This window comes from Tinamus guttatus, unplaced genomic scaffold (assembly GCF_059628265.1).
Source record: "Tinamus guttatus ecotype Peru unplaced genomic scaffold, ASM5962826v1 Tinamus_guttatus_pri_ptg000171l, whole genome shotgun sequence".
Lineage (NCBI taxonomy): Eukaryota > Metazoa > Chordata > Aves > Tinamiformes > Tinamidae > Tinamus > Tinamus guttatus.
The window spans coordinates 2175446-2200521 of NW_028288705.1; the positions used below are offsets into that span (position 1 = coordinate 2175446).

A 25076-nucleotide genomic window follows, 5' to 3' on the forward strand; every position below is an offset into this window, starting at 1 on the left:
GTTCTATTATTTAAGAGTCTGTGTCACTGAGTGTAAAAGACAGTCACCTTTCAGAAACACCCATCCTAGCCTACCTTCCTCCATCTGTCATCCTAGCTCTTGTACTCTGCCTTGCTAGTTCAGGCAGTAATTAGGTGTAATTAGGTTGTCTTTAACATTCTGCATATCAGTAACTGAGACTGTTGCTTGTTTCTGTTTAGATGAGAGTCCTTACACAAAATCTGCAAACCAGGCAAGGCCACCTGATGGAGCACTGTCGCTGAGGAGACAGAGTATTCCAGGTAAGAGTTGCTCTGTTTTCCATAGTATAGAGCTATAAAATAAAACTAGTTGTACAGGACAAGTACCAGATAATTGGTAAGGGAGGTTCTGTGAGAGCTGTGCTGAGTTTCTATAGTTAGGTTGTCTGGCACTTTTGTCCTCCACATTTGGCATCAGATTTCAGATATTTGGTTGACATTTTCAGGCACTGTGAAATGTTGTTTTATCTGATGGTATCAGGAGTTTGGTTTATGTTTTCCAGTGCTGATCAAGGCTCAGCAACTGAGCAAAACAAAGTTTTGTCAGAATTCTCATCCTCACATGATTTTTCAGATAGATGATAGATGTCAGACTTGTTTTTTGTGTCATCCTGGCACACAAAGCTCGACCGCTAGATCAGTGGTCTGAAATCTGTTTGCCTTTTAATTGCCTCAAAGGAGTCTTCAAAATATGCCTGTGACAAGCAAGTTTTTATATATTGCATAGCAATTAAGGAGGTTTCAGCTCAAATAAGATCTTAAGGATCTACTAATGAAAAAAAAATAGTGATAAAGGTTGATCACAAACAGAATAACTGATGTTGCCATCTCACTTGAACCACAATAACCTCTGAGTCAAAGAGAAGGTGCATTGCAATAGAAATCAGAAACTTGAAGGTCACGTCACCTTCTTCTAATGGCTACTGTTAATGTTCTGCTAATGCCCATGTTTTTTGAACAAAGTCACGTATCCTGCTGAGAGACTCTGGATACGAGAGATGGAATCCAGACCTCAACCATTACCAGGCTCAGATCTCATCCAGATGACCTTAGTGTTTCTGAAGGGCTAACGTGCAGATTTTACTTTTTTGTTTTTGTGTGTGTGCATGTGATTGATAGGAAGGGAGTTGGATGGATGGTCTACTGTTGCTCATAGTGAACATTTTTATCTGTTTCTAAATATTTAGTGATTGTTATTTTGGCAGTACAGTCATGAAAATCATGATGATTGCAAAATGATATAACAGTTTTTGTTCTCCTATCCACTAGGCATTCATTATACCAAATCTCAACCCTTTTTTTTTTTTCCCCCAAGCCAAAAAATCAAGTTTTGCTGTACTTCAAAGTATATAGGGACATCTCTATGGATACCTTTTCACGTAATGCTTTAGTTCATAGGTCACTAACATCTAATATATCAAGTAGATATTTCTTTTTTATATCTTTTGGATTTTTTATTACAAAACTTGTTTTCTTCTCCAGTTTGTCTTAAAATTGACATTCACTGTGGTAACTGTATTTATGAAATATTTATGCTATAGTCTGAAAGCAGCCTGAAGTTGATGGCTTCAAATAACATTATGTGAGAAGGTTCCTGAAGTTTTTTAGTGGAATTCTTTAAAGTGAAGAATTGATGAAAGATGACCCAGTTTAGTTTTCCTTTGGATCATTCTGTAAGATTAGGAATATCAAGGGCTGATTGGTCTTATCACCACTTATTGTAAATTTTAAAAAAAGCCTTGCTGCATATTCTGGAATCTTTGAGAAATATTACAGATAAATCTTTCCTGTGTGCAGTGTATGAATCAGGGTTTCTTCAGAAAGAAAATACTGATAAGCATTTTATGAGACATGCACTTTTTCAGTTCAGGTGTTCTGAAAAACTGTTCTAGGCTTTTGCACGCTCTTCAGCTCATAGTATTGCAAAGACATTTATCTCAGCACATAATGTATTTCTGCTTAGATTTCAGGAGTTCCAAAATATAAATCTGAGGCACTGATCCATTTTTTTCTAAAATAATAATTATAACTTCATGCCATGACAAGTTTACATTCTAGCAGAGTGAATGTTGTGGGTGTAGAGGCCGGAATGCATTTATAAATCTAAGCAATATTTTGAGAAGTAACGTGAGCATTTAGTTGTCTGAAATTTCTGAAAATCGTCTCTGAGCTTTTAGAGCACTTAGTCATTGTAAAAAATTGACCGCATTTCACAGGTGAGCTAGCACCTTGTGAATATTATCTACTTTTACTTGTCTGTGGACAGTTCATCTGTGTTATGGATTAGTCTTACCGCAGAGGCGGATGCATCAGCTAGCTAGCTTAGCACTAGGAGGAGTATTAAATAGTTTGGGACAGGAAGTAGACAAGATCTGGCTTCTGACAATATGTCAGTCAGCTCCAAGTAACTTTTGAAATGGAAGATTTCATACAATGATTGTAAAAAATTCTCCTAGACCTCGATAGAGTGATGCCACCTGGAGCAAGAACCAGTAATCCTTGAATGGAGAGCTTGCACTGTATGCCAAGCACTCATTTCTGTTACCCCCAGGACGTAGGCTTAATGAAACATTGCATTCCTGAAATGCTTGAAAGGTGGCAGCGTTTCTGATGATAGTCTTTGACAGCCTGAGACACGTGCAACAGATGTCCTTCACATCTGGAGTGCTGTGCCCAGTCCTGGGCTCCCCGGAACGAGAGGGGCATGGAGCTATAGAGAGAGTCCAGTGTGAGGCTATGGAGATGAGGAGGGGACTGGAGCCTCTCTGCTGTGAGGGGAGCCTGAGAGGGCTGGTGGGGTTAGCCTGGAGAAGAGCGAGACAAAATTTTGTCAATGTGTTCAGATTTCTCAAGGGAGGGTGTCAAGAGGACAGGGCCAAACTCTTTTCATTAGTGCTTGACAACAGGACGAGAGGCAACAGGCACAAACTGAAGCACAGGGAACTCCATCTGAATTTGAGAAAAACTCTGCAGGTCACAGAGCCTTGGAAGAGCTGCCCAGAGAGGTTGTGGAGTCTCCTTCTCTGGAGATCTTCCAAACCCACCTGGATGCCACCCTGTGCAGTGTGGTCAGGTGACCCGGCTTGAGCAGGGGGGTTCGACTAGATGACCTCTGGAGGTCCCTTCCAACCTCAACCATTCTAGAATTCTGTGGTTTTCGGAAGGAACATTCTGGCCATTACAGGCAAGGAGGAACTTTTCCTTTTTGGGAAAGGTAAATGAGCTCATGCTGTGCTTCGCGCGGCTGCAAACGCTCTGTGTGAGAAGCCTATTGAAAGTCAGGGCGTGTGATCTAAATCTTCCAGCATACCCTGTGTTTGTGTCACCTCCCCGGGACCGGTGAGTGTTCCTGCTCATGATGTCTGGATCTGCTTGGAAGGATTCCAGTGCTCCTTCCTTTGGCCAGTTATCAAAAAGAGGAGCCTTTATTTTTATGGGACTTGAAAGTAGCATACCAATTAAAAATCTCAAGAGGTTGTTTTTATCCTCACAAGGAAACTGTACTGAAAATGTGCAGTATAGATCAAGTAAAACTGACTGAATGTACAAACAAGTAACGTAGAGCTTACATGGATCTCAGGCTTGGTTTACTTTGCAGAAAAAAAATGTCAAAATAATCATTTTTATAATTACGAGTCAAACAAGCACATACTGTAAAATCAGTGCACTGAGTTTAATTCCTTTCATCCCTGTAAGCAGGAAATGGATTAAAGCTCTCTCTGGAAGCATGGCTTGCCTGCTTCAGATGCAGCATGCATAATTCATGTCATGGGGGTGCATGTCATATTTATCATGTCTTCACATGGCACAAAATCAACAAGCAACAGATCCTTTCCAAGGGATTTGCAGAACTGCTGAAATTAATGATAGTGAATTCAAGTAATATGCATTAATATAATTGCAGTTTAAAACATGGGCTTAATTTTGCAGTGTGTGGGTGTTATAGTGATAGATAGATACAAATATGCATATTATTGTTCAAAGCATTGTTTAGTTCTACAACCAGAATTCCTTTATTTTAAAAGTGAGGCTTAAGGTAACACCAGCAGGAGCAAGCAATCTGCCAGGTAAGAAATGGAGGGACTATTTCCCCTCTGAATCTTCAAATACAGACAGTCACTCAGTGTGTGATGATACCTTATTGCTACGTGGTTCACAGTAGGTTACTGAAGCCATGGAATTGCTGAAGCCACAGAATTATTCTGTGATGTAGTATCCTAGGTAATGACTTAGGACAAAATGGCTTAGGCTGTATTCTGTCATTCGTTTAGGAAAGCATCACTGTCAGGCTAGTGCTTAGGCATAAACATGAAAGCAATATATTCAAAAATTCACGAGTAAGCTCCTTACTCCAAAATCACAGATGTGGTTGATGCTCATCATTTAAAAAAAAAAATCTCATTTTTGTTACCTAGACTCTTTTTTTTTAGATTTGGTTGGCCTGAATTCCTGTTTTGCTCTGGGGGCCAATGTCTCCTGTGTCACCTGCCAAGTGCAACACAGTGCCTGGCTAAGAGGGAGCAGTAGGTCAGCAGCACACAGGTGAAAGCTCTGCTTGCTATGGGTGCTCAGTTCTGCAGCAGTTGTAAAAAGGGCATCAAATCTTCTAACAGTAGGGATAAAATGTCAGGAGCTGATGACACAGTTAAAGAGGCATTTCGAAATCAAGGAGACTTTAACATACGCTTCAAGATCACTGTGTTCTAAATGCTGTCCTCCATGTAGAGAGGCCTGAATAAATGTTCCCCTGCTTCCCGGACTAAAATCCAGTGCCTTCTTATCTGTTTACACAACATGGAGAGGATCTGTCAACACTAATGCTGGAACTAATGAACAAATTGTTCATTTCATTTATTTATTTGTTTGTTTTTCAAGTCACTGGCTAAAAACTTGGAGAATGGACAGGGAAGAAATGACCTGACAAGCACGAAAATTATTTTGTCTGTCAAAGAAAAGAAGACACCATAAATTTGAGGTTAATTAAAAAGTGTCATAAAACCTTAAACGGAGGTTCACTTTCATTTTTAGTACAATTCTGGAAGTGATTTTTGTTGAATCTGAGTAGCTTACTATTAAGTCTTAATAGTTACTAGCAATCATTAAAAATGAATAACCAAGACCCACTATTTTTAAGGAGCAGAAGTGTTTTCAACTACTCTGTGTTTTATTTTTGTTGACTGAAATAATTGTCAGATTTCAGTTAAATTATGCAAATACCTTTGAATGAGCCTGAAGTATATTTTGTAGAGAACAGCTAGTTTTTATCCAACCTATCTGATATTAAAAAAACCTCCAGTTTTTACTACTTACAACTACTACCCTATAGTAGAGTTCTAGAAATGTCAGGTTTTATTGCCTGGAGTGTTCAAGGGCTTGACACACTATAATGCAGACTGTAGTCTGGGAGAGCTATTTGAACAATCTGTGAATTAGAGATTCATTTAGCTAGGAGGACCATAGTCATGTCGCTGTCTCTCCTCTAAGTAAATTCTTGTTCAAAGAACCAGTCCCAAATAACTAGGCCACACAGTAGGAATATTTCTCAAACAGAATGAAAGTCTATTTGGGGGAAATAAAGTAACACAGCTGCCTTAGCTTCTGCACTGGTCAACACACCTATTAACCACTGCATAGTCTTGACCCTTGTTGTGTTATCTTTAGTCCACTGCAGCTTTGCCTCTTGCAAAAACTTTGTGCTTCACCAGTACCGACCTCCAAGACCCGCAGGAGCTCGACCCAATCTCTTTCCAGGCACCCGTGTACTCCACAGTGAGACTTGATCTGCTGTATATCTCTGGTGGGGGTCCACACCATCCCTTCTGTAGCAGTGGAAAGTCCAAACATGCTGAAACCTAGATGCTAATAAACTCTTCATGCAACAGGTTTTCCCTCACCGAAGGCCTGGCTTTCTCTAGAAACATTTTTCTTTACTATGTCGTTTGCAAGTTTGATACGCAGTTGTACAGGTATTAATAGGTCAGTTGTTAAATTGGGTCATCCTGTTTTGAAGGAAAATTTTCAAGACTTTGAAGTCTGAAATTAAACTGACCAGATTTTTCAGTTCCTTTGTACATGCATTAATATTGCACTATTTTTCCAATTTACCTGATTCTTTGAAGCATACTATAATACAGGTTTCCTCCTTCAGCACACTGTTTGATCTCAAAAACAGATCTAGCCATCAAACTGGAGAAAAAATGTCAAATCAATGCACAGCTCTGAATGCATCTTCCTCAGTGAGTCAAGCTCTGATATCACTGTTATTAGCAAGTTTACAGCTTCATTTTTTTAGGAGTTTTGGTAACAGAAATTTAATACAAAAGTGAAAAGTTAAGCATAATTTTAGGATAGGCTAAATTCTGGACTACTGAGCTCAAAGGGAGCACATGAAAGCTAGGAAATGTTCTTAAAATGTCTTACAAAGAAGGTAATTATGGAGCTGATACTGAAAAAGAATTATTCTGTGATGTAGTATCCTAGGTAATGGCTTAGGACAAAAAAAGGAGAAATCATGAAATACCAAATTATAATAATAACAATATTGAATGTTTCGGGAATTTCAGTCTCTGTGGTTTCAAACACACAGTGTATATGCCAGTTGGAAGGATTTAACCAATTTTCTTCAGGCCATTGGCCCTAAACGTGTCCAGGTGCTGTTTATGTGTACCACAAAAGTATCCCTATCTTTCCCCTTACTAACCCATTGCCCACCGGGCAGCAAATGTTTGTGTTGAGTCCCAGGCGACACCAAATGTGACAGTCCCGAGGGGGTTGTCCACAGCTGATGGACTAGAATGTAGGTCAGCTGCAAGCCCAAGAGTTTTAAAGGCCAGTGTGCTTTCTTCACTGGGAGTTGTATTTTATTGATTTCGTGTGGAAACATCTGTTTGATCTTGACAACAAAAAATGCTATTAGAAAACAACCAAAGGTTATGAAGAATTAAGAAAATAATTATGAGTATTAAAATATTTAAAATGCCAGGATCTTACCTGGGTTACAGTTCGGGCTAGAACATGTGATCCAGCCTGTGTCCTGCTGGAATTGCCAATATCAAGTTGTATCAGCCGAATTTAACATTTGTATAGGATACGCTACCACTGAAATGAGAAAAAGGATGCAACAGCCTAGTATAATGTTAGAATAGCTAGTGCATTATTTTTCTTCTACAAGATAATCTTGGAAATGAGGGAGAAATATAGAAAGTAATACAAAGGGACTATAGGCATTGCAAAATAATCCACATGGATTTAAAAAAAATACAGTCTTCTGATGTGATCTGAGGATGAAAGTTTCATTAAATGGCATTGTTTAAGACAGAGGGTGGCTCACAGGTTATTCGTGTAGGTCAACTATTAAAATATGAAGCAATTTCACAATGACTGACAAATTCACTGGAGAGATGATACCTCTCCTTGGGTGAGTGTTTACCTAGATGAAAACACATCTCCAGTGGGTGTTCACCTAGGTGAAAACACATCTCTAGTGGGTGTTTTGTTTTCCTCTGTGATTAGTATTGCTGTGGTAAGAGTATCTGTGTGTGTTCAAAAGTAGCGAGTCTCATATATGCACTTAACCTGTCCCAAAGCCCTCTAAACACATCCTTCAGACACCAGTATCAGTAAAACCACAGAAGACTTAAATGATGCCATCATTTTTTTGGGCTGAGTCCTGTTAAGTTCAGCAGAACCTTTAACCACAAGGCTTGACTTGTGTAGACCCCAGAGCATCCTACTCAGCCTCCTCTGAGGAATCCCACCTTCTTCTGACTTCTGCTTCCCTCAGATTTCATGGAGGCAATGCTCTCATGCCTTATACTTCATTCCTTGCTAAAATGGTAAATAGTCTTTACTAAATAAATGTGTTGCTGCAAATTAAGAGCATGATTTGCCTGAGGAAACCTGGTATAAAATCATCTCCTTCCTTTTTCATTATTCTCATTAAGGAAAAGGGAATCTGTAATAGCAGTAACATTTGAAAATAATGTATATATCAGTAAATGCAGGGTTAGAAAGTCAAAATATGCATCTAAGAAAATCACCGTTTTTCCTAATTTGCATTTGTCTCATTGGCACTTGCTTTTATTGCCTACTTTTTAAGTCAGCATAAAATCCTCAGATTTGCCTCCGAAAAGATTTTTAGCATTTAGAGTTCCATTAGCAATAACCTCTGTGGTCACAATTACCATACTACGTATCTTGGGTGATTTCCTAGCAGAAGCAAGTGTTTTGACCTGTGAAATGCAGATGGCAGCCTGGTAAGCTTTTCTGCGCTTGAGGTGTTTATTATATCTGCAAAGTCATTTGCTGATGTTCATGTCTGATGAGAGGCTGCATTTGCCTCTCACTTACAAGCATCCCTGTTCGCTGTGTGTTTGTTTAACCTGCTGGAGTCTTTTCAAATGGTCTGTGAAGCATCTGCAGAGCTACATGATTTTTACTTTCCTTCAGCCCTGGAAATTCCTGGATTTGCTTACAAATATTTAATACTGAAAGAAATAGGATTTCTTCCTCTTCCAACTCCCTTCCAACAAAATAATATTGCTGGTGTAATTTTATGTAAGTATGTCATTCATCTAATCATTTCATGCACAGATAAGCCCAAAAGAAATTAAGTTGTCATAGCAAATGAAAAAAAAAAAAGATAAACAAGATTGTTGTTGATTTATTTATACATTTTACTTACGGAGCAACAATCACCCAAGCACGCTAGCACTTAAGAATTTAAGAACATGATACCTGCTCTGCTGCATCTTAGACACAATCCTCGTTTTTTCTGTACTCAAAAGAATTATAACAGAATAATAGAATTCACTCCTTTCACCATAAATAAGGGGAAAATAATCATTAAAGGCAATATTCTACCCCGAGGAACATGCATTTCTTGAAATATCCAAGTGGTATGAGAAGACAATGATGAGGTCTGAATTGTTAACTATCTTTAAATAGTTTTCACCTTCATGTGAAGGTTGAATATAGGCACAGACTGTAGCAGTATTGTTGCTGTCAAAAGCAAACACCTTCGTTTATGGAATCTGGATTTAGTTGCATTTATGGATATCTGGATTTAGTTGCATATAATTTTACTAAACTTCAGCACTTCAAAATAAATTTCTAAAATAATTTCTGCTGCAGTTTTTCACAGCATGTAGCTATGTGTATTAAAATAAAGATAAATTGCTACATACTACTATCTATAATAACTCTGAAAAACTCTCACAGATGTTCAGCCCTTGTACACACCTCCTTTGGGCCTGAGTTGTCAATTTAAGACAGTCATTCGGTATTGAACAAGCAGGCCTGCATTTATTGAGTTGTCATTTGCACCTACCTACTTAGTTGGTCCTTTGTTATTTGGTAGGACAGGTCCATAGCACTCCTAAATGGAGCCTATTGGGACCTGAAAATAAGCTGGGGAGCAGTTGGACTGCTCCTGTGGCTCGAGGTTGTCGTCCTGCACTATGTCAGGTTGCTTGCTGAGTCTGCAAGGGAAAGCATCCGTCATCTTCCAGTGCTTGGTTTCACTCATTTTAATCCCAGTGTTAGTGGCATCAGATGAAAAATGTGTCCTTCTCTAAAGGCCTGAAGTAGGACAGGGAAGAGGCTGAGGAGAACATGTAAAGAGGGGAAAAAAGAAAACAAACAGAAGCAAGCATGGTAAAGACTAGGCTGAAGTGAAAGTGTGGGAGCACACTGTCTGAAAGAAAAACCTAATAGGCTGGCTGGATTTTGAGGAGCACCGTTTGCTTGTCAAAAATCTTGGTAACAGAGGACAAGCGCAGAGGGATCTGTAACCATGTGCCTGTAGCTGGTCAAAGTCCTTTTCTGTCAGAACACAACTCATCAATCCAAGCAGGTATGAAACTCTCAGGACATTGGCCTTTTCTCTCTCGGCCTTCTCTGTGGGGGAGAACAGCCTACTACAACTACCACAGTTGCCTCGTTTTAGGTAACTGAGCAGCTAAAGTTTGATATTCGTCTCTTGGAGACCTGTATTTTTCTGCATGAGAGGATGGGTGGTTTTTCATTGGGTAGGGGGTGAGGGGAATATCTTCATAAATATGCAGATTAGAATAGGTAAGAGAAAAATCAATATAAGGATGCTAAGGTTCCCCAGTCTCCTCAAAAGTGAGGAAATGCTGTGCTGAAAATTATTCAGGCGCTATCTTTTATTCTCAGGTAAGTATCTATTTAGATATTCATATCTAGAGTATTATTAGCCCGGTATTGAGGTAGAAATATGGATTCAACAGAAAAAAAAAATCTCATTTCTGCTTCAATTCTGCCTTTTCAGCTAAGAAGATCCTCCTGATCCTGTATCATCAGTGAGAAGTCAATAGCAAGCAGCAAAGCTATGGATGCGGGCTGCACCAGCATAGTCAGAAAAGGAATAAACAATTTAATGGACAAGACATTCATAAATAAGTGCTTGCCAAGACTGAGCAGCCATACATGCTCTAACATGGCAGTACTGGCAGTTGGGGAGCTGTGGCAGGACTGGGCTGCACAAAGCGGCCGGGCTCTCAGTCGCTCCCTAAGCACTGCTTCCCACGACAGGATGGAGCCAGGCAGCTCCATGGTCAGACCTGTCAGGGTGTTTCTTGTCTCTTTACACCCTGATGTTCCACAGTTTTGTAGGCAGAGTCATATAACTAGAAAAAGAAAAGCAAGCCTGCTCCTTCAAGTTTTGGGTAAATTGGTAATCTAAGAAGTTAAGGACATTATTAATCATTTGACTATTTGAGTCAGTTGATAGATTTCTATATCTTGAAGACAGTTAACTTGTTTCTTTAAAGGTGTTCCTAAGGTATTTTCCACTATTTCTTTAAAAGAGTTAATGCTTGCTTTCCATCCCTTCTTTTTTAATCTCTAGTTCAGTTTCTATTGTGATTATAAATTTGGACCATGAAGATAGCAAGGGAATAGTATATCACCTACCAAGATAACAGTGCTGTCATACCAAAATATGCTATTCCAAATCTGGATAATAGCTTGCCTCCTCTTTCCAATTATATCAGTAGGTCATAGCTACTAGATCTCTCAGGAAATCTTAATCTTTACACCAATAATGTTTTTTTTGGGGGGTGGGGAGATCACAAAATTATGTGCCTGTTTTGACAGCATGATGTGATTTAACGTTTATTTCATGCTGATGGAGAATAAATTGTTTATTTGCTTGTTTAATAAAAAGCATTTTCCAGCTTTCTATTCACTTTTTAGAATCAAATGAGTAAAATATGTTTTCATGCATTTGCCATTGCCATCACGTCCCTCTGTATGTGGGGCAGACAGAGATAGGTGCTTGTGCCTCATCTTGTGAAACAGAGGAGTTGCGCATGTCTGTTTTACATAAGAGCTATCAGGCCATGAGTGAATTATAGCATCATTGCAAACTAGCCTTTGTTACTCTTGTATTTAAACGTGTGGTGGTTAAGAATGAGGAGCTCATCCTTTCAGTTTTAGCATAATCTGTGAATTTACATGGAATTAATGGGCCAGAAAAGACCTTGGTGACCATGTAAGCCAAACAAATAACTTCCCCAAATTTACTTGTTTTTCAACTTGTATTTGAATTATACTTCAGAGGGACATCCAATCTATTTAAAGTTGTCAGCAATAGAAAATCCATCACCGCCTTTTGTGGCTAATTAGCTTCACTGCTTTTATTTCTAGCTTGAATGCGTGCGGTTTCAGCTTCCCCTTGTTTGTGATAAATTAGTCAGTCTTCTTTCATCAAAATTCAGTTCATCCCTTATAGGTACTTATGTTGTTTTGAAGACACCTTTATCTTCCCTTTGTTGAAGGAATCAGATTGTGCTTCTGGGGTGTTCTGTTCCCAGGTCTGCGTCTTTAACTGTCTAGTTCTTCTGTGCTCTCTTTGGTTGTTAATATTTCTGTTGAATTGTGTCACAGGAACAGGATGAAGCATCCAAGGGCTGATCACTTCTTTGCTATATAAACAGCTATACTAAACACTCCTATGTAAAACTGTCTTGTTTGCATAATGGTGGTTGCATTGATTGTTTTGGCCAATGAGAGTTTTGATCACTTACCAGAATTCCTACATCCTTTTCTTCTACACTCCTTTCTTAATAAATTTGCCAGGGTACTTTTTTTGTATCTATTTAGGTACACACAGTATTTCCTATCTCTACATTACAAGAGTAGGAGAATTTATTAACTTCTTCAAGTGAAATATAGGCTAGTGGAATGCAGATGTTTATCTTTTTTATTTATTATCCTTGTCCAAAGTGCAGATATCATTCTCACTTTGTATGTGCATGGTCTTGAGAATCCACTGACACAATGTAAAGAAACACATAAAAAGGGCCAATTTGCTGAAATCTCCCTTGTTACCAAAACTGAAAAGATTGCAGGAAGAAAAAAAAAAAAAAAAGAGCAAGTTAATAGAAGGAAGTAGCAACATGCGGAAATCAAGAGATTTCAGTGCTTTCCTTCACAGCGAATGCATCTGGAGGGACACTGTGTTTATCGATCCAAGTAGGAACAAGTGCCAGCCTGCAAGGCTAATTGATTTTATCAGTGGAGCAACGCAAACCCAGCTTAATAGTTAACCATGACACAAGATCCTGCCAGGGATTCTTCTTCCTGTATCAGATGATACGGTGACCCTGAATACATGCCAGTTAAATGACATAGAAAATGAGCACTGACCTCTGTGGTAGAATAAAACTAATGACTTAGAAAAGTGAGGGATATGTGCTACAGCTGAATTTCAGATATCTGTGACAAGCCGTGAGTGAACATGCCTAGTTACACGTTGTGTATATTGATTCCCTAAATATTTCTCTGCAAACAAAAGTGAGAAGTAATAATAGAGATCATGTAAGAAAGTTTTACTGCAGTACTTTCATTGCCGGATTGTGATAAAATGGATCTCAGCTATCAAAAAATACCTAATGCTGTAGTACAATTGAAACTAATAATACTTTTCTAAAATTACTTGTATGAAGCATATTTGCATAGATATAATCAAATATGATTTAAAAATAATAATAAAGTGATTTAGTTGTGGTTATGTGACTCAGGATTTTTTTTATTTTAAAAAGCAGAAAGTATATTTGAAAGACATTAAAAACTTCTGGCTACAGAATCAGATGCCTGGCAAGGAATTTCTGTAATTTCATTATAAATATGGTATAGAACTCTAATGAGACTATTAAAATCCAGGAGCTTTATTCCTTAGCTGCTAACAAAATGTAATGGTGTCATAAAAAGTAGATGGGAACATAATAAAAATCATGGACCTTGACCTATTTAATTCCATAGCACAGAAAATAATAGACAAATTGTAAGATGAGAATATATTTTCTAGTCCCTGCGTTCTGTATGTAGAAGATGGAAGTAGAGTCTAGAACATTTTGTATACTGATCCAGTGCACATTTTAATGAATCTGTAACCCCATTAAAAAACATCACCCAGAAGTCGAGCTGAAAGACTTTTGGGCATCATTTTATATTTGTCTTTATAATTTATTATGTTTGAAACGTTAAACAAACTCAAAATTATACAAAATATTGTTGTTAGCAGTTAGCACTGGGCTGATATCCTTATATCCATTGTGAGTTGGAAGAACTGGGAAGTAAGATACGAGCTGCTTTTGGAATAAAAGCACCTCTCCAGGATCTTCACTGGGCAAAAAGAGCTTCTCTTGTGGCCTAAAGGTCACTCTAGGTGATAAACCAAAAGGAAATCAAATTTCAGAGCAGAGATCATGCCATTTTGTAAGATGTATAAAGTAGGTCTTTCCTGCAGAATGTTTTTGATGAAGCTGCATTGTTTGGAAGTGTGTATTTTGCACTGTTTCTAAATGAGCAAAGCTCCAGTTTAGCCAAAGGGACATCAACATATGTTGGGACAGTTTTTTAATGCAAATCTGCCTGTAGTAGAACAGGTCTTTTAGAGTGGAGATAAACCTGCAAGACATTTAGCAGAGTGAGCTTAGAAGAAAAATATATACTGTAATTGAACAAATGCCAACGAAAAATCAGGGCAAACATCGTTTTTGGGTACTTGTATTCAGGCAGAGATCACCTTTCCCATCTACTTTTAGTTAGAGAATTCCTGGTAGAGGTGACCTTCAACATAAGTTCAATTCTGGGAATTAAAATAGAGCCTATCTAGAAAAGTTAGTCTTTAATGGACTTTTACCTCTTGTACCTCTCTAGCTGAGACAAATAGCTCTGTGCAGTGTTAGATACCATCAGCAGCCTCTCCTGCTGTTCAACAAAGCATGTGAAATTAATCTTAGGAAGTCTCAAATTGTGCCTATAGGTGATGTTTATTCTTCTGTCCATTTTAATGAATTGATTATCATGTGCTTATAAAAATAGCTCATAGCCTGCTCGGTTTTGATGGCATAAATCTTTGCTCCATGAGGTGCGATATACTCCCATTAACCGGCCCGCAGCAGATGATGTTATAAAGAAGGCAGAAATGCTGAACATGCTTGTTACTTGTTTGGCGAATGGTATCCATTGTATGTGTGCCCAAGCTATGGGACAGGCTGTAAGTGAGGGCTGGAGCTCCGTCTGCCAACGTTTCAGAAAGTCACTCTGCCAAACTTGAGTCTGGAATCAGATCTCTGGGTTTTTTTTGCTAGGAACTGATTTATTTACTAGGAACTGATGGATTAAAAGAAAAAATCAAGATTATTGCAACTGTCAAAGCATTCATCAGACTTAGAAAAAACAAAGAGAGGAAAATACCTTTATTTTTTCCTTTGCATTAAAATAGCTATAATGCGGAATTAGGGAGTGAAAAATAGTTTAGGTTAATGCTTTTGGTGCCTTATTTGGGACAGGCAAGCAATGTGTGGTTTATGTGATAATGTAAATCACAGTAAAGAGGTTCGTTTAGTCAGGTGACTAATGCTAATGCGTTTCACAAAGCAATCTAGAAGTCCAGTAATATAGAGAAAAAGAATTTGAGCACGAGTCTTTTCATGTGAAATAATTAATGGCAATTGCAGGTGCTCCGCGCCTGCTCCAGATGGGAATTTGCCGGTGATGCAGAGCTCATCTGGAAAGGGTCGATTTATGCAACTTGCAAAGGTTCTTAAGCCCATCAGTGGAGGAAAACCGAATTCCCTGTGAATCCGGCGTGGGGCCCGTGGCCCCCGTGGGTGCCCAAGCCGGCGGCCCAGCGCAGGCCTGGAATTGGGCTGCTCCTTGCAGCAGGGTGCTGCCTCAGCGAGCCCTCGTGCACAGCACAGCCCAGGGAACATGCTGCGCTTCACGAGCACCACGACTCGCTGGTGTATCTGGGGAAAAGAGCAGTCTCTGAGGGCCCTTAAGTGACCTGAAGTTGCAAAGTGGTCTTGCTGCTCCACAGGTGCTATTCGCACACACTAACATGTTGCCAATTTGGTGTTTCTCCCAAATCTGTGATGTACACTGGCAATTTGGATGACAGAAGAAATCACTTAGGGACGTTTTTGCAGCTTTGCGTTTTGCTGCTTCGCTGTTCACCAAGCTAGACTACGTAATAAGTTAGTTGATGCAAATGAATTAATCTGTCTTCATTCCCATTTGCCATTATAGTTCATTATGCATACAGTAATCCCTAGGGAATAAGAAGAGATTGAAAAGAGAGGTATTAGAGAGATACAGCACACAGGTGAGCAGACAGAAATGCCTGATTTACTCCTTTTTCTTTCTTTCTTTCCTTTATTTTTTTTTCCCCCAGATAGCAAACTTCTTTAATTGAAATAGTAAAACCCTGTGGATTTGAAATGCTTATGGCAGCTCAGGTCATCAGTATTTCCATGATGCAGCAAATTTTAGTTTAAGCCAGTTGGTTGCTTTGTAGTTCTTAAACTTGCCTCTCCTTTAGCTTTGGCAGGGTCTTTTCTGAGTTTTTTCTTCAAGCCAAATAAGCTAATGGTCCTTTTGTTACAGGACTTTTTTTTCTCCTGTAAACACCTGAAGGATTTTAATGCATCCTATTTCTCAGTAGTTGTTGCATGTGTCTACACTCCAGAACATCTTTGTAACTCTAATTTTATATCAGAACTAAGTATAGAAAAACAAGTTGAATCACTTTTACATCACATTTGACTCTATAAAATATTTATAACTGTCCCTTCCTCTAGCCAATTTTTGAGCTGCCCAAGGTGGGCACTTTAGGGTTGTGGTTTTCCACAGAACCAGAGGGTGAGCAGGCCCTATAGATACCAGTGAGCACTCAACACGAAGGGTGACAGGTAGCATTGGCAGGACAGGTAACACTGGCAGGAGGTGTTCCCTCTCATTTTCCAAGGAGTCTCTAGTCCTCCACACAGAGACTTTGGTGAGTCCCATTGCAAAGTCCCATCTCTCTCATACTGCAATGGAGAAAGAATGACAGTAGTGTGTATCTATGTCAACTGTGTATATCCCACAAACAGGCAATATTATCCCTAAAAATGTAAAATACTGCTCTTTACTCCAAGTCTGACTAGTCCATCCTTTGAAGTTGCATGTTTGCTACTTAAAATTTCAGTCTTCATAATATATGTTTGAAAATTCTCCATCAATTATTTGAATGGCTACGCAATAGTTTCTCCCAAAATGTGTCACATCATTACTGTGGTCTTTTCAGATTCTTATCATTTCAATTCTGCTGTGTTACTAAGGCCATAAAAAGCAAAACAGGTGTTTTATATTAACTAAAATGCTATAAAACAACTGTAGACCAGCATAAGGGATCCAAAAATATCTTCAGTAGAAGTAAATAATGACTCAAATCAGAAAATGGAACATAGTGGCAGTATTGCTAAAACTTACCTGGTGGTTCTGAGTCAAAAGGGTATTGAAACATTGGAAAGAGCTGGAAAACATGTCTTACGGGGGGAATATAGGCAGTTCAGACAGTTCTTAATCTAAAATGGAAAGAAGATTAAGAGGGGATTTGATCACTGTTTCCAGTTATGTATCTACAGGGAGATTCTGAATGTAATAGTGGTATTATAATGAGATCTTGGGATTGAAAGCTTATCTATTCAAAATCAGATAGAAATTACCAGTGCAGGGAGTAGATTTTTCATTGCTTAATGCTTTCAAAGCCATGCTGGATGTCTGTGTAAAAGATATTCTCTAACTGCAGATATCACTGTATCATCTTTTCAGTTTGTGTCGCTCAGGAGAGCAGGGAGAGGATTGTTCCTGATGGTTTATTCTTAACTTGAAATACATGAATGCAATCATGCCTGATCTGTTTTGATGACCATAGAAGGCAGAAAAACTTGAATAGTCTGACCACATTTTTGTGAGCAGAATGACCTTATTACAAAAAAATACTAATGAGCAAGAGTTCTCCTCATGCCACTTTCTTGATAAAGAAAATCAAGAAGGTTGGAAGTGAATCCAGCAGAACTATGAGATTAAATTGTGTGACTCAAAACGCCACATCTGTGTCAAAGCTCTGCGCTATTTTGCAGCAGAGTCCTGTAAGCCATGCATAGCTTTGCTATCTTGTCAAACAGTATTTACTCTAGCAACACAGGGAGATCCCAACACCCAACTCAGACAGAAATATAGAGGAACTAGTGCTGTCATGAAGCTCCATTCTTTTGTTTTGAAAGAATCCATCCATCCTTTCAATACAAAAGGGATGTGGAACTTCTAGATAGGGTCCAGCACAGAGCGATGAAGACGATTAAGGGACTGGAGCATCTATCGTATGAGGATGCTCGTCTTGGTGGTGGCAAACTCGTCTTGATGGTGGCCAGTGACAGGACAAGGGGTAATGGGTACAAGCTGAAACACAAGAAGTTCCACCTCCATGTGAGGAAGAACCTTTTTCCTGTGAGGGTGACAGAGCCCTGGAACAGGCTGCCCAGAGAGGCTGTGGAGTCTCCTTCTCTGGAGATCTTCCACACCCGCCTGGATGCCACCCTGTGCCACGTGCTGTAGGTGACCCTGCTGGAGCAGGGGGTTGGACTAGACGAGCTCTAGAGGTCCTGTCTACGCTCAGTCCTTGTGGGATTCTGTGATTCTTTACTGATAATGTCCAACAGAGACATGTAAATGTGCAAGACTGCTGAAGCACAGGTGATTCTCAGTTGAGTTAAGACTTGGTTGCTTACAACATGAAGCAAACTTTTCAAAGGGAGTCACTTGATTTATATGGCTAATTTGTGAGGTACATACTTGAGATACCTATGGGTGTAAGATCCAACTCAGTAGTATCTTCTATCCCTTTCCCTAAGCAGAAGATTGTCGTTGTACAGGAGAAAAAAATGCTCAGGTTTTTCAAAGTGTCATTGTGGCACTTAAGCATTAAACATATCTTGTGTCTGAATCCATTTCTGAGATGGATTTGATGGTCTGAGGCCATCAACTCTTTCATCGTAGTGTTTGCTCTATCCTACCCACTCTGTCCTTATTTGGGAAAGCTCCTCCTCAATAGCTTAGTGGGCTGCTTTGGCAATACAGGAATTTATCAGCACAGACTCAGGGAGTGGGCAAATGATGGAAATTTAGTGAAGTTAAGCTTAATGAAGCTAGTGCCTTAGCTGGAATGGGCCCTTTTCTGAAGGTAGGTGACTCTTCCTTACAGATCTTCTGAGAATGCAGGTATAAGTGCAGTCTGTGCATATGCATGTGCATGCACATATACGTATCTATCTTGATGCTCTCCCAAAGAATGACATCAGTGAAAATGCTACAAATTCACAACAACGCAATGCTACAAATTCACAACAAGCTCAAGGGATAAATGTGCTCTAGCTGGAATGTATCACTGAGTGATAGTTCTGGCTGTATCTTAATTCCCACCATGTTACAGCGTGGCGCTTCAGGGAAAAATCTTTTTGTAGGAACCTGTGCAAAAAAACGAGTTTTATATTGTAAGTGATTCCACTCAAACTGTATCTTCTTACCATAATTTATTAAAGTATTCATATTTGCTGAATCTAGAAGTTTTGATGTTTTATAATTTTATTAATAATATTTCCCTGTAATTGAATTTCTATACAAAGATTTGCCTAGGGATTATGAACAGTAATTCTGCCGTTCTGACACCTAAACATTAAACACTGCTTGTCTTCTGAATCCATTTTAATTAAAATACGTTGATTGTTCTTAGGTGTACTTCCAAGAATTCACACTTTTAATTTTGATTACTTACCTGTATTAAGAGGTTATAAAACTTTGATCTTGCATGTTTCAAATTTCCTTCAAAGTAGGTGTTCTGCATTGTGGACATCTACATAAAATCAGAAAACGGGAAGCATATGAGCAAAAAATGACAAAAACAATCTTAAAAATAAGAAATTACCAAATGCAAAAGCGATTTTAAATAGAATCTCAGTGTCTGTGTTTACCGCTGTCATGCTTTTGCACACAGTCTGAAACTCAGTAAATTGAAAAAAATAGTTCTGTTTTCACATATTTCTGTACTGGTTGCATTAATTTTATTGCCCCACAAGCCTTGTTATCAGTCCTCTCAAGAAAACATAGAGAAAGAGAAAGATTGGTTGTGATTCTGGCTGTGTGTGGCCTGATACTTTTGGTCCTTGATGTTGTGTGACAGACAAACAATGGAGAGAAGAATTAAGAAATGGTCACTGCCAAAAATTCGTAGTAGCCCCAGGAGTTAAAAGAATTAGATGCCATTATTTGTATCAATAATAACTCAGGATGATGGTTTTTTTTGCATATTATCTGCCAAAGTAATGAAATGAATAATTTTTGACTTCCAGGGCTTGAAATTTCTTGGATATTTTATGTATTGGCCTGTATTTCCCATATGTTACTTTCTGGCATTATTGTGCAACCAAATCATGTGAATGAAAGCAAACTGAAAAAGAATATACACATAACTGAAAATTGCATTTCCCTGTTCATTTCCATGAGCAGAATCACCCAGAAGACCAGAACCCTGTTGCTCCCTCCCCAGCGCTGTCTTGGTTTGAAGGGGCTTCCAGCTGCACGGCCATCCAACTCCCACCTGAGCCTGCCTAGCAGGGCCAAGGGAAAAGAAGGCCTCTACTTTTGAGGCATCTGTTTCCATGTGTCACTTTTCCCCTTAAGCTCAAAGCAGCCTTTTCTTGCATCCACGTATGATGTCCTCCCTCCCGATTTCTCTCAATAACCACTATTTTCTATAACTGCTACACGAATCTGCATCTCTCTCAAAACTGATTTTATTCCATGCCAGGCCAGGCCAGGCCAGGCTGCTTTTGCACCTTCTGACATTTCCTGAAGTTGTTGTGTGCCTCAGTAACCGTGGCAAATCCTGGAGGTTCTTCCATTTGAACGTTGCAGCAAGCTGGTTAGTTTCTTGTCATCGAGAGCGAAGGTGCTTTATCAAGTATTTGAAATGTGGTGTTTGCGTTTGATGTAAAATTGAAGAAGTTCCCTGCTTCTGATTTAGAGAGTGTTGCCTGCCAAAGTATCTGTTTTCTGTGCCCAAGACTAGGAAAACCATAGCTGACACCAAATAATACAAGCGCTAGGCTTTTTTTGGACAGAAGTAAAACCAACCCGGACATAAGCTGCTGGCATTTTCAGTGAGTTATTTAATCACAGCCTGTGTATTCTGGCCTGGGGTTGATTATAAAATATCATTGTTTGGTCTTTGATGTCGTATGCTTTGGCCAGGCAGCAGTCAAACGTTTCCAGTTCATAAGTGTTGGTGGAAGGCTTTTTTTTTTTAGATAACATTTCTGCAATGGCAAAGTCATCTTCTAGACTCTCTTGTGCTTGCAGAAGAAATAATTTAAAAAAACAAAGATTACCCAATGCACCATGTACTAAATGGTTATAGTGTATATCACCAAAATAGCCGTCAATGTAAGCTGTAAATCTGTGTTAAGAGATTTTCTGCATGTGCCTGAGACTTAATCATCTCTCTTGCTGTGACAGAAGCAGTAAATTAGTGTATAATTTACCTGAGTTCACACAGGCACAGTACCCTGGCACCCTACCCAAGGCAGTTGGCCTTGGTGCTATTTTAAATTTACAGTTCTGATGGTTACTGCGATATGTTGGACCTTGTAGTCAAATCCTTATGCACATCATACCAGCCTGAGCTCTGCTGTGAATTGTCAAGCTCTGATTTAGGAGGAGCTTGGGGTGATCTCTCTGCTGGCTGGGAACGCTGCCTGCAGAGAATAGGCTGCCGTCCCCTTTGTCTTCTCAGATTTTCTTCACCAATGGGTTTTTGTTTGTTTATTCTTACTAAGAGTTTCAGCATTTTAGAAGTTATGCCCAGTCAGGAAAAGGGCAACAGGGAATGGGATGTTCATGATCTCCTGACTTCCCTCTTGCCAGAGCCAGAGAAATACACTCACCCCCAGGCCTGGAAACATTTAGTAGATGTGATATCCAGTACAGCAAAGTACTGTCTGTTTCTGAAGAATTGATTTATCTTTATGTGATATCTTACTTAGCGCTAAGGTGCCTACTGGAATGTAAAGCAAAATGTTTCCTCTGCAGAATTTCTGCTGACATATAGGGAAAAACCACACAAGGACCACACTGACCATATTTTCAACTGACTTAACAATTACATACTTATTGATTAGGTATGTCGTTCGGTAGGAAATGTTCAATAACAGCAAGTATTCCTTTATTTTTAGATTGTTTCATTTATGCCCTGTCCTGGCAGGACTGATTGCTCACTAGGTGGAAGACATAGACTTTTAACCTGATCATGCACATCACAATTACTTTCACATGTAGAATTTAGATTTTTTTTTCCTCAAAACCAAATTTTCAGAGAAGAGAATGAAAAGAATGCACTAAATATCTGTGAGGTAGGCAAATAATTCTATGTGGGCAAATTTAAATTAATGTAGGTGATAAACTTACCTGTGATTGTTCCATTTATTCATCTTCTTGCAGTAAGATTTATCTACTTTTTTGTTTGGGCACCTCTTTCTCTCTGTGAAGTTTTCTTGTCCTCCCACTAAGTTGCAGGGCAAATCATAATCTTCTTACCTCAGTTTGACCCTACTAAAAGTCAGGCACAAGCAATTCTGGCTTTGCAGCAGTGGACCAAAGAAAAGTGTTCAGACCAGGAATTAAGAAAAAAAAAATAGCCTGGTGTTTTTATCAAAGTGCAGCCACTATGTACGTTCCACATTGTAGGTCAGAGGATCTAAAAAATAAGCACTTTGGAACAAAAATTTCTTTTCCATCTTATGTGTGCACGTATGTGTGTGTATATATACATATATATATATATATATATACACACACGTATATATATATATACACTTGTATATATGTATACAAGGACGTTTGTTCTCCTCATAGTGAGCCCCGCTCTGGTGCTGAGCAGGACTTGTAAATTCAATTCCTATATTGCTCATAAATTTTAGGACATCTGGAAGTAACTTTGCCTTCCTTTCTGATGCGGCCTATGCTAACGGTACTAGCAATGTGGGAGTACAAGTAGAAGAGAGCAGGCCCCAGAGACATCCAATTAATTAAGACTTTGCTGCTCAGCATCGGTAATGACTTATGAGTGAGGTGATACATGAAGTAGATCGATTTTTTACCTATGAAGAATAACGTAGCTTTCTGTTAACTAGAGAACAGAGCCTGACCTTGCATCAGGTGAGGAATAGAGCATATGGATATGATTGCTTGTTAGACGGGAATTTGTAGAGATAAAGTCTCAGCGTTGTTCTGATATTGGATATTTTGGTAACACTGCAGTGGCATTAGTCTGTAATCATCATGTAGAAGCAATGCAGGTGAATAAACATGTAATATAGAGCATAAAAGAACTAGCAATAAGAGTCTGTAATATGTAAAACCAACTTAAATATTTTTGTTCTTGATACAATCATGTATAAAAAAAAAGATACAGGGGGCTGGGCCTAATGAAACTGTTATGTGCTCCTAGATGACCTCAGTTAGTGATGAACATTTCACATCACCATCCTCTTTTCAGTACCAGTTCGTCTTTTCCCTCCTGCCTACCTAAAAGGAGTGTTTACAAGTCAATCAGAGCTAACCTGGTCATTAACTTCCATGCCTGCAATTGCAGGGAGCTCTATAATCATTAGCTGATTTAAAACACCGTGTGGATGATGTATTTCACATGTCACTACAGGCAGCAAAGAATTTCTGAACATCTGATTGCAAACTCCTAGGTAAAAGACCCCAAGGTATTATGCTATGGAACAAGATTAGGCATGCTTAGGGCACTGTGCACATGCTCTATATCTACGCCAGCAGAGTTTCTGTTAAGGAAATTCCCAGATGGTCCTCAGAAACAGATTGTGCTACTGGGAAGTAGAAGGAAAGACCTCAATTTGAGGTGTGGAGGAGGGTGTTCCTTGTAACTCCAGATGTCGTGGTTGATATATACAAGTGGGACACATCAGCCAAGCACCTGAGAATGTAATGTGCATCATGGGTGCAAGTGTGTGGTAGTTTGGGTTCCAGTAAGTACCATGGCTAACTCTTGTAATCACTATGAGGACTTGAAGGGTTGTATAAGACTGAAAGCAACATTTTATTTCCTAGGGTCTCCTGCACTGTACATTTGCATTATCAGATGCAGACAGTCACGTCTGTTCTTGTTGAACTCTCAAAACAGCCAGATGTGAGTACACACGATCCTGGAATCTCTGTAGCTTCCAAATGACACTCGAAATGGGTCTATTAGCTGACAGAGAGTTGACTGGTGTGCAGCTGGCCAAGTTGGAGAATGCACCAGGTAGCTGTGTTGCTGTCAGCATTTGATTGAAGAGATGCACATTTTGAATAGCCTCATAATCTCTTTTAATTTTTCCTATTAAAATACACCTTCCACCTCTCAAAATGCTCATTTCAAAGCTTGGCAAAACCCATACTGTCCACCTAGTGCAGTGTGGAATTTTGTCTTAATAGAAGCTTGGCAAGCAAAAGAAAAATCTCCCCAAAGTACTTACACCGTGCTGGGTAATGGTGAAAATGTGAATGCCCAAAGTGAGACTATCATCAGCCAGAGTGGAAGGATGATTACCTGTTACTTAGAGAAGACAGGGAGCATTACTGCTATGTATGCAAAAGATTCAGCAGTCAACCCCATTAGAGCGGTGCCGAGATGTTACGATTCAGGGATATTTCACCAGGGCTGAAAAGCCCTCTGCCCACCACCATCACCGCTGTATTGCTCAGCAGCATTAATTCTGGTTCAGTCCAACTGCTCTTTGTCTTGAAGTCTAGATAAAGATGCAATAGATCATTTTGTGAGTCACATGGAAATAGATGGCTAGAGCCCTTACTGCCGTTTGTGTAGTGCTTGCTTTAGACTCTCTGATTCTTACTGGCGAGCATAGGAGCATGCACATACAGAACTTGCTTGTTTCAGGGGTTTCATGCTGCTACGGTAGGATTGCTAGTTCACTGAAGTGCAGTGCTGTGTTATTTGTATATGAGTGGTTCACCTAAAAGCTGGTCCTTCCAGCATGTCATCATTTTCTGGATGAATCTTCAGAACTTCGTCTATTTTTCCAGAATTTTTGAATGGATCGACAGTTTCAATAGGTCTTCTCTAACTGGAAACATTGGACTTGAGGTATGATCCTCTCATGGTTTTCCAAGCAGCTGGCAGCCATGCCTGGCCATGTGCTGCAAGGCTGACTCTTCTGGAGAGTGCTGGGCTTTCTGTTGCAGGTGCTCTGTGTTTATTGAGGTCTGTGAGATTTGTTTGACATTTTCAGAGAATGCTAAGTGAGCAAATTGCAAGAGATGCTCAGTAAAATATCATATATGCAGCGCAATGGGGTTTCCCAGAAAGCATGTGAGAGAAATTTTATATATCCCTAGGACTACAAAAACCCGTCACTTATTTTATATCTGTTTAGCAAAGATTGGAACAAGCTTGAGAGTGGAGATCTATTTGTGTAAGAGAAAATTGTTAAAATCTGATACGTTTAATCTCTGTCTGGAATCTTGTTCTGTTCAGTTGTTCTGACTAAAACTGACATCTACTATTGGCCTCCAAGTGAGTCGGAATCTTAAATTCTCCTCACCATTATATCATGGTGTCTTTTATTTAGTTAAACAGTTGAAGCAGTTTGTAAAGCATATGCTTCAGAGGGAAAAAGCAGA

At 39.2% G+C, this 25076-nt stretch overlaps 1 protein-coding gene across 1 annotated transcript in view; it reads left to right on the forward strand.

Moving 5' to 3' along the window:
• GRIP1 (glutamate receptor interacting protein 1) overlaps positions 1 to 25076 on the forward strand; it is a 212623-nt gene that overhangs the window by 108012 nt on the left and 79535 nt on the right. The window contains exon 2 of the mRNA XM_088522924.1: positions 201 to 281. Within this exon, the coding sequence (XP_088379050.1) occupies positions 201 to 281 (81 nt within the window). The remainder of the gene's footprint in view (positions 1 to 200; positions 282 to 25076) is intronic.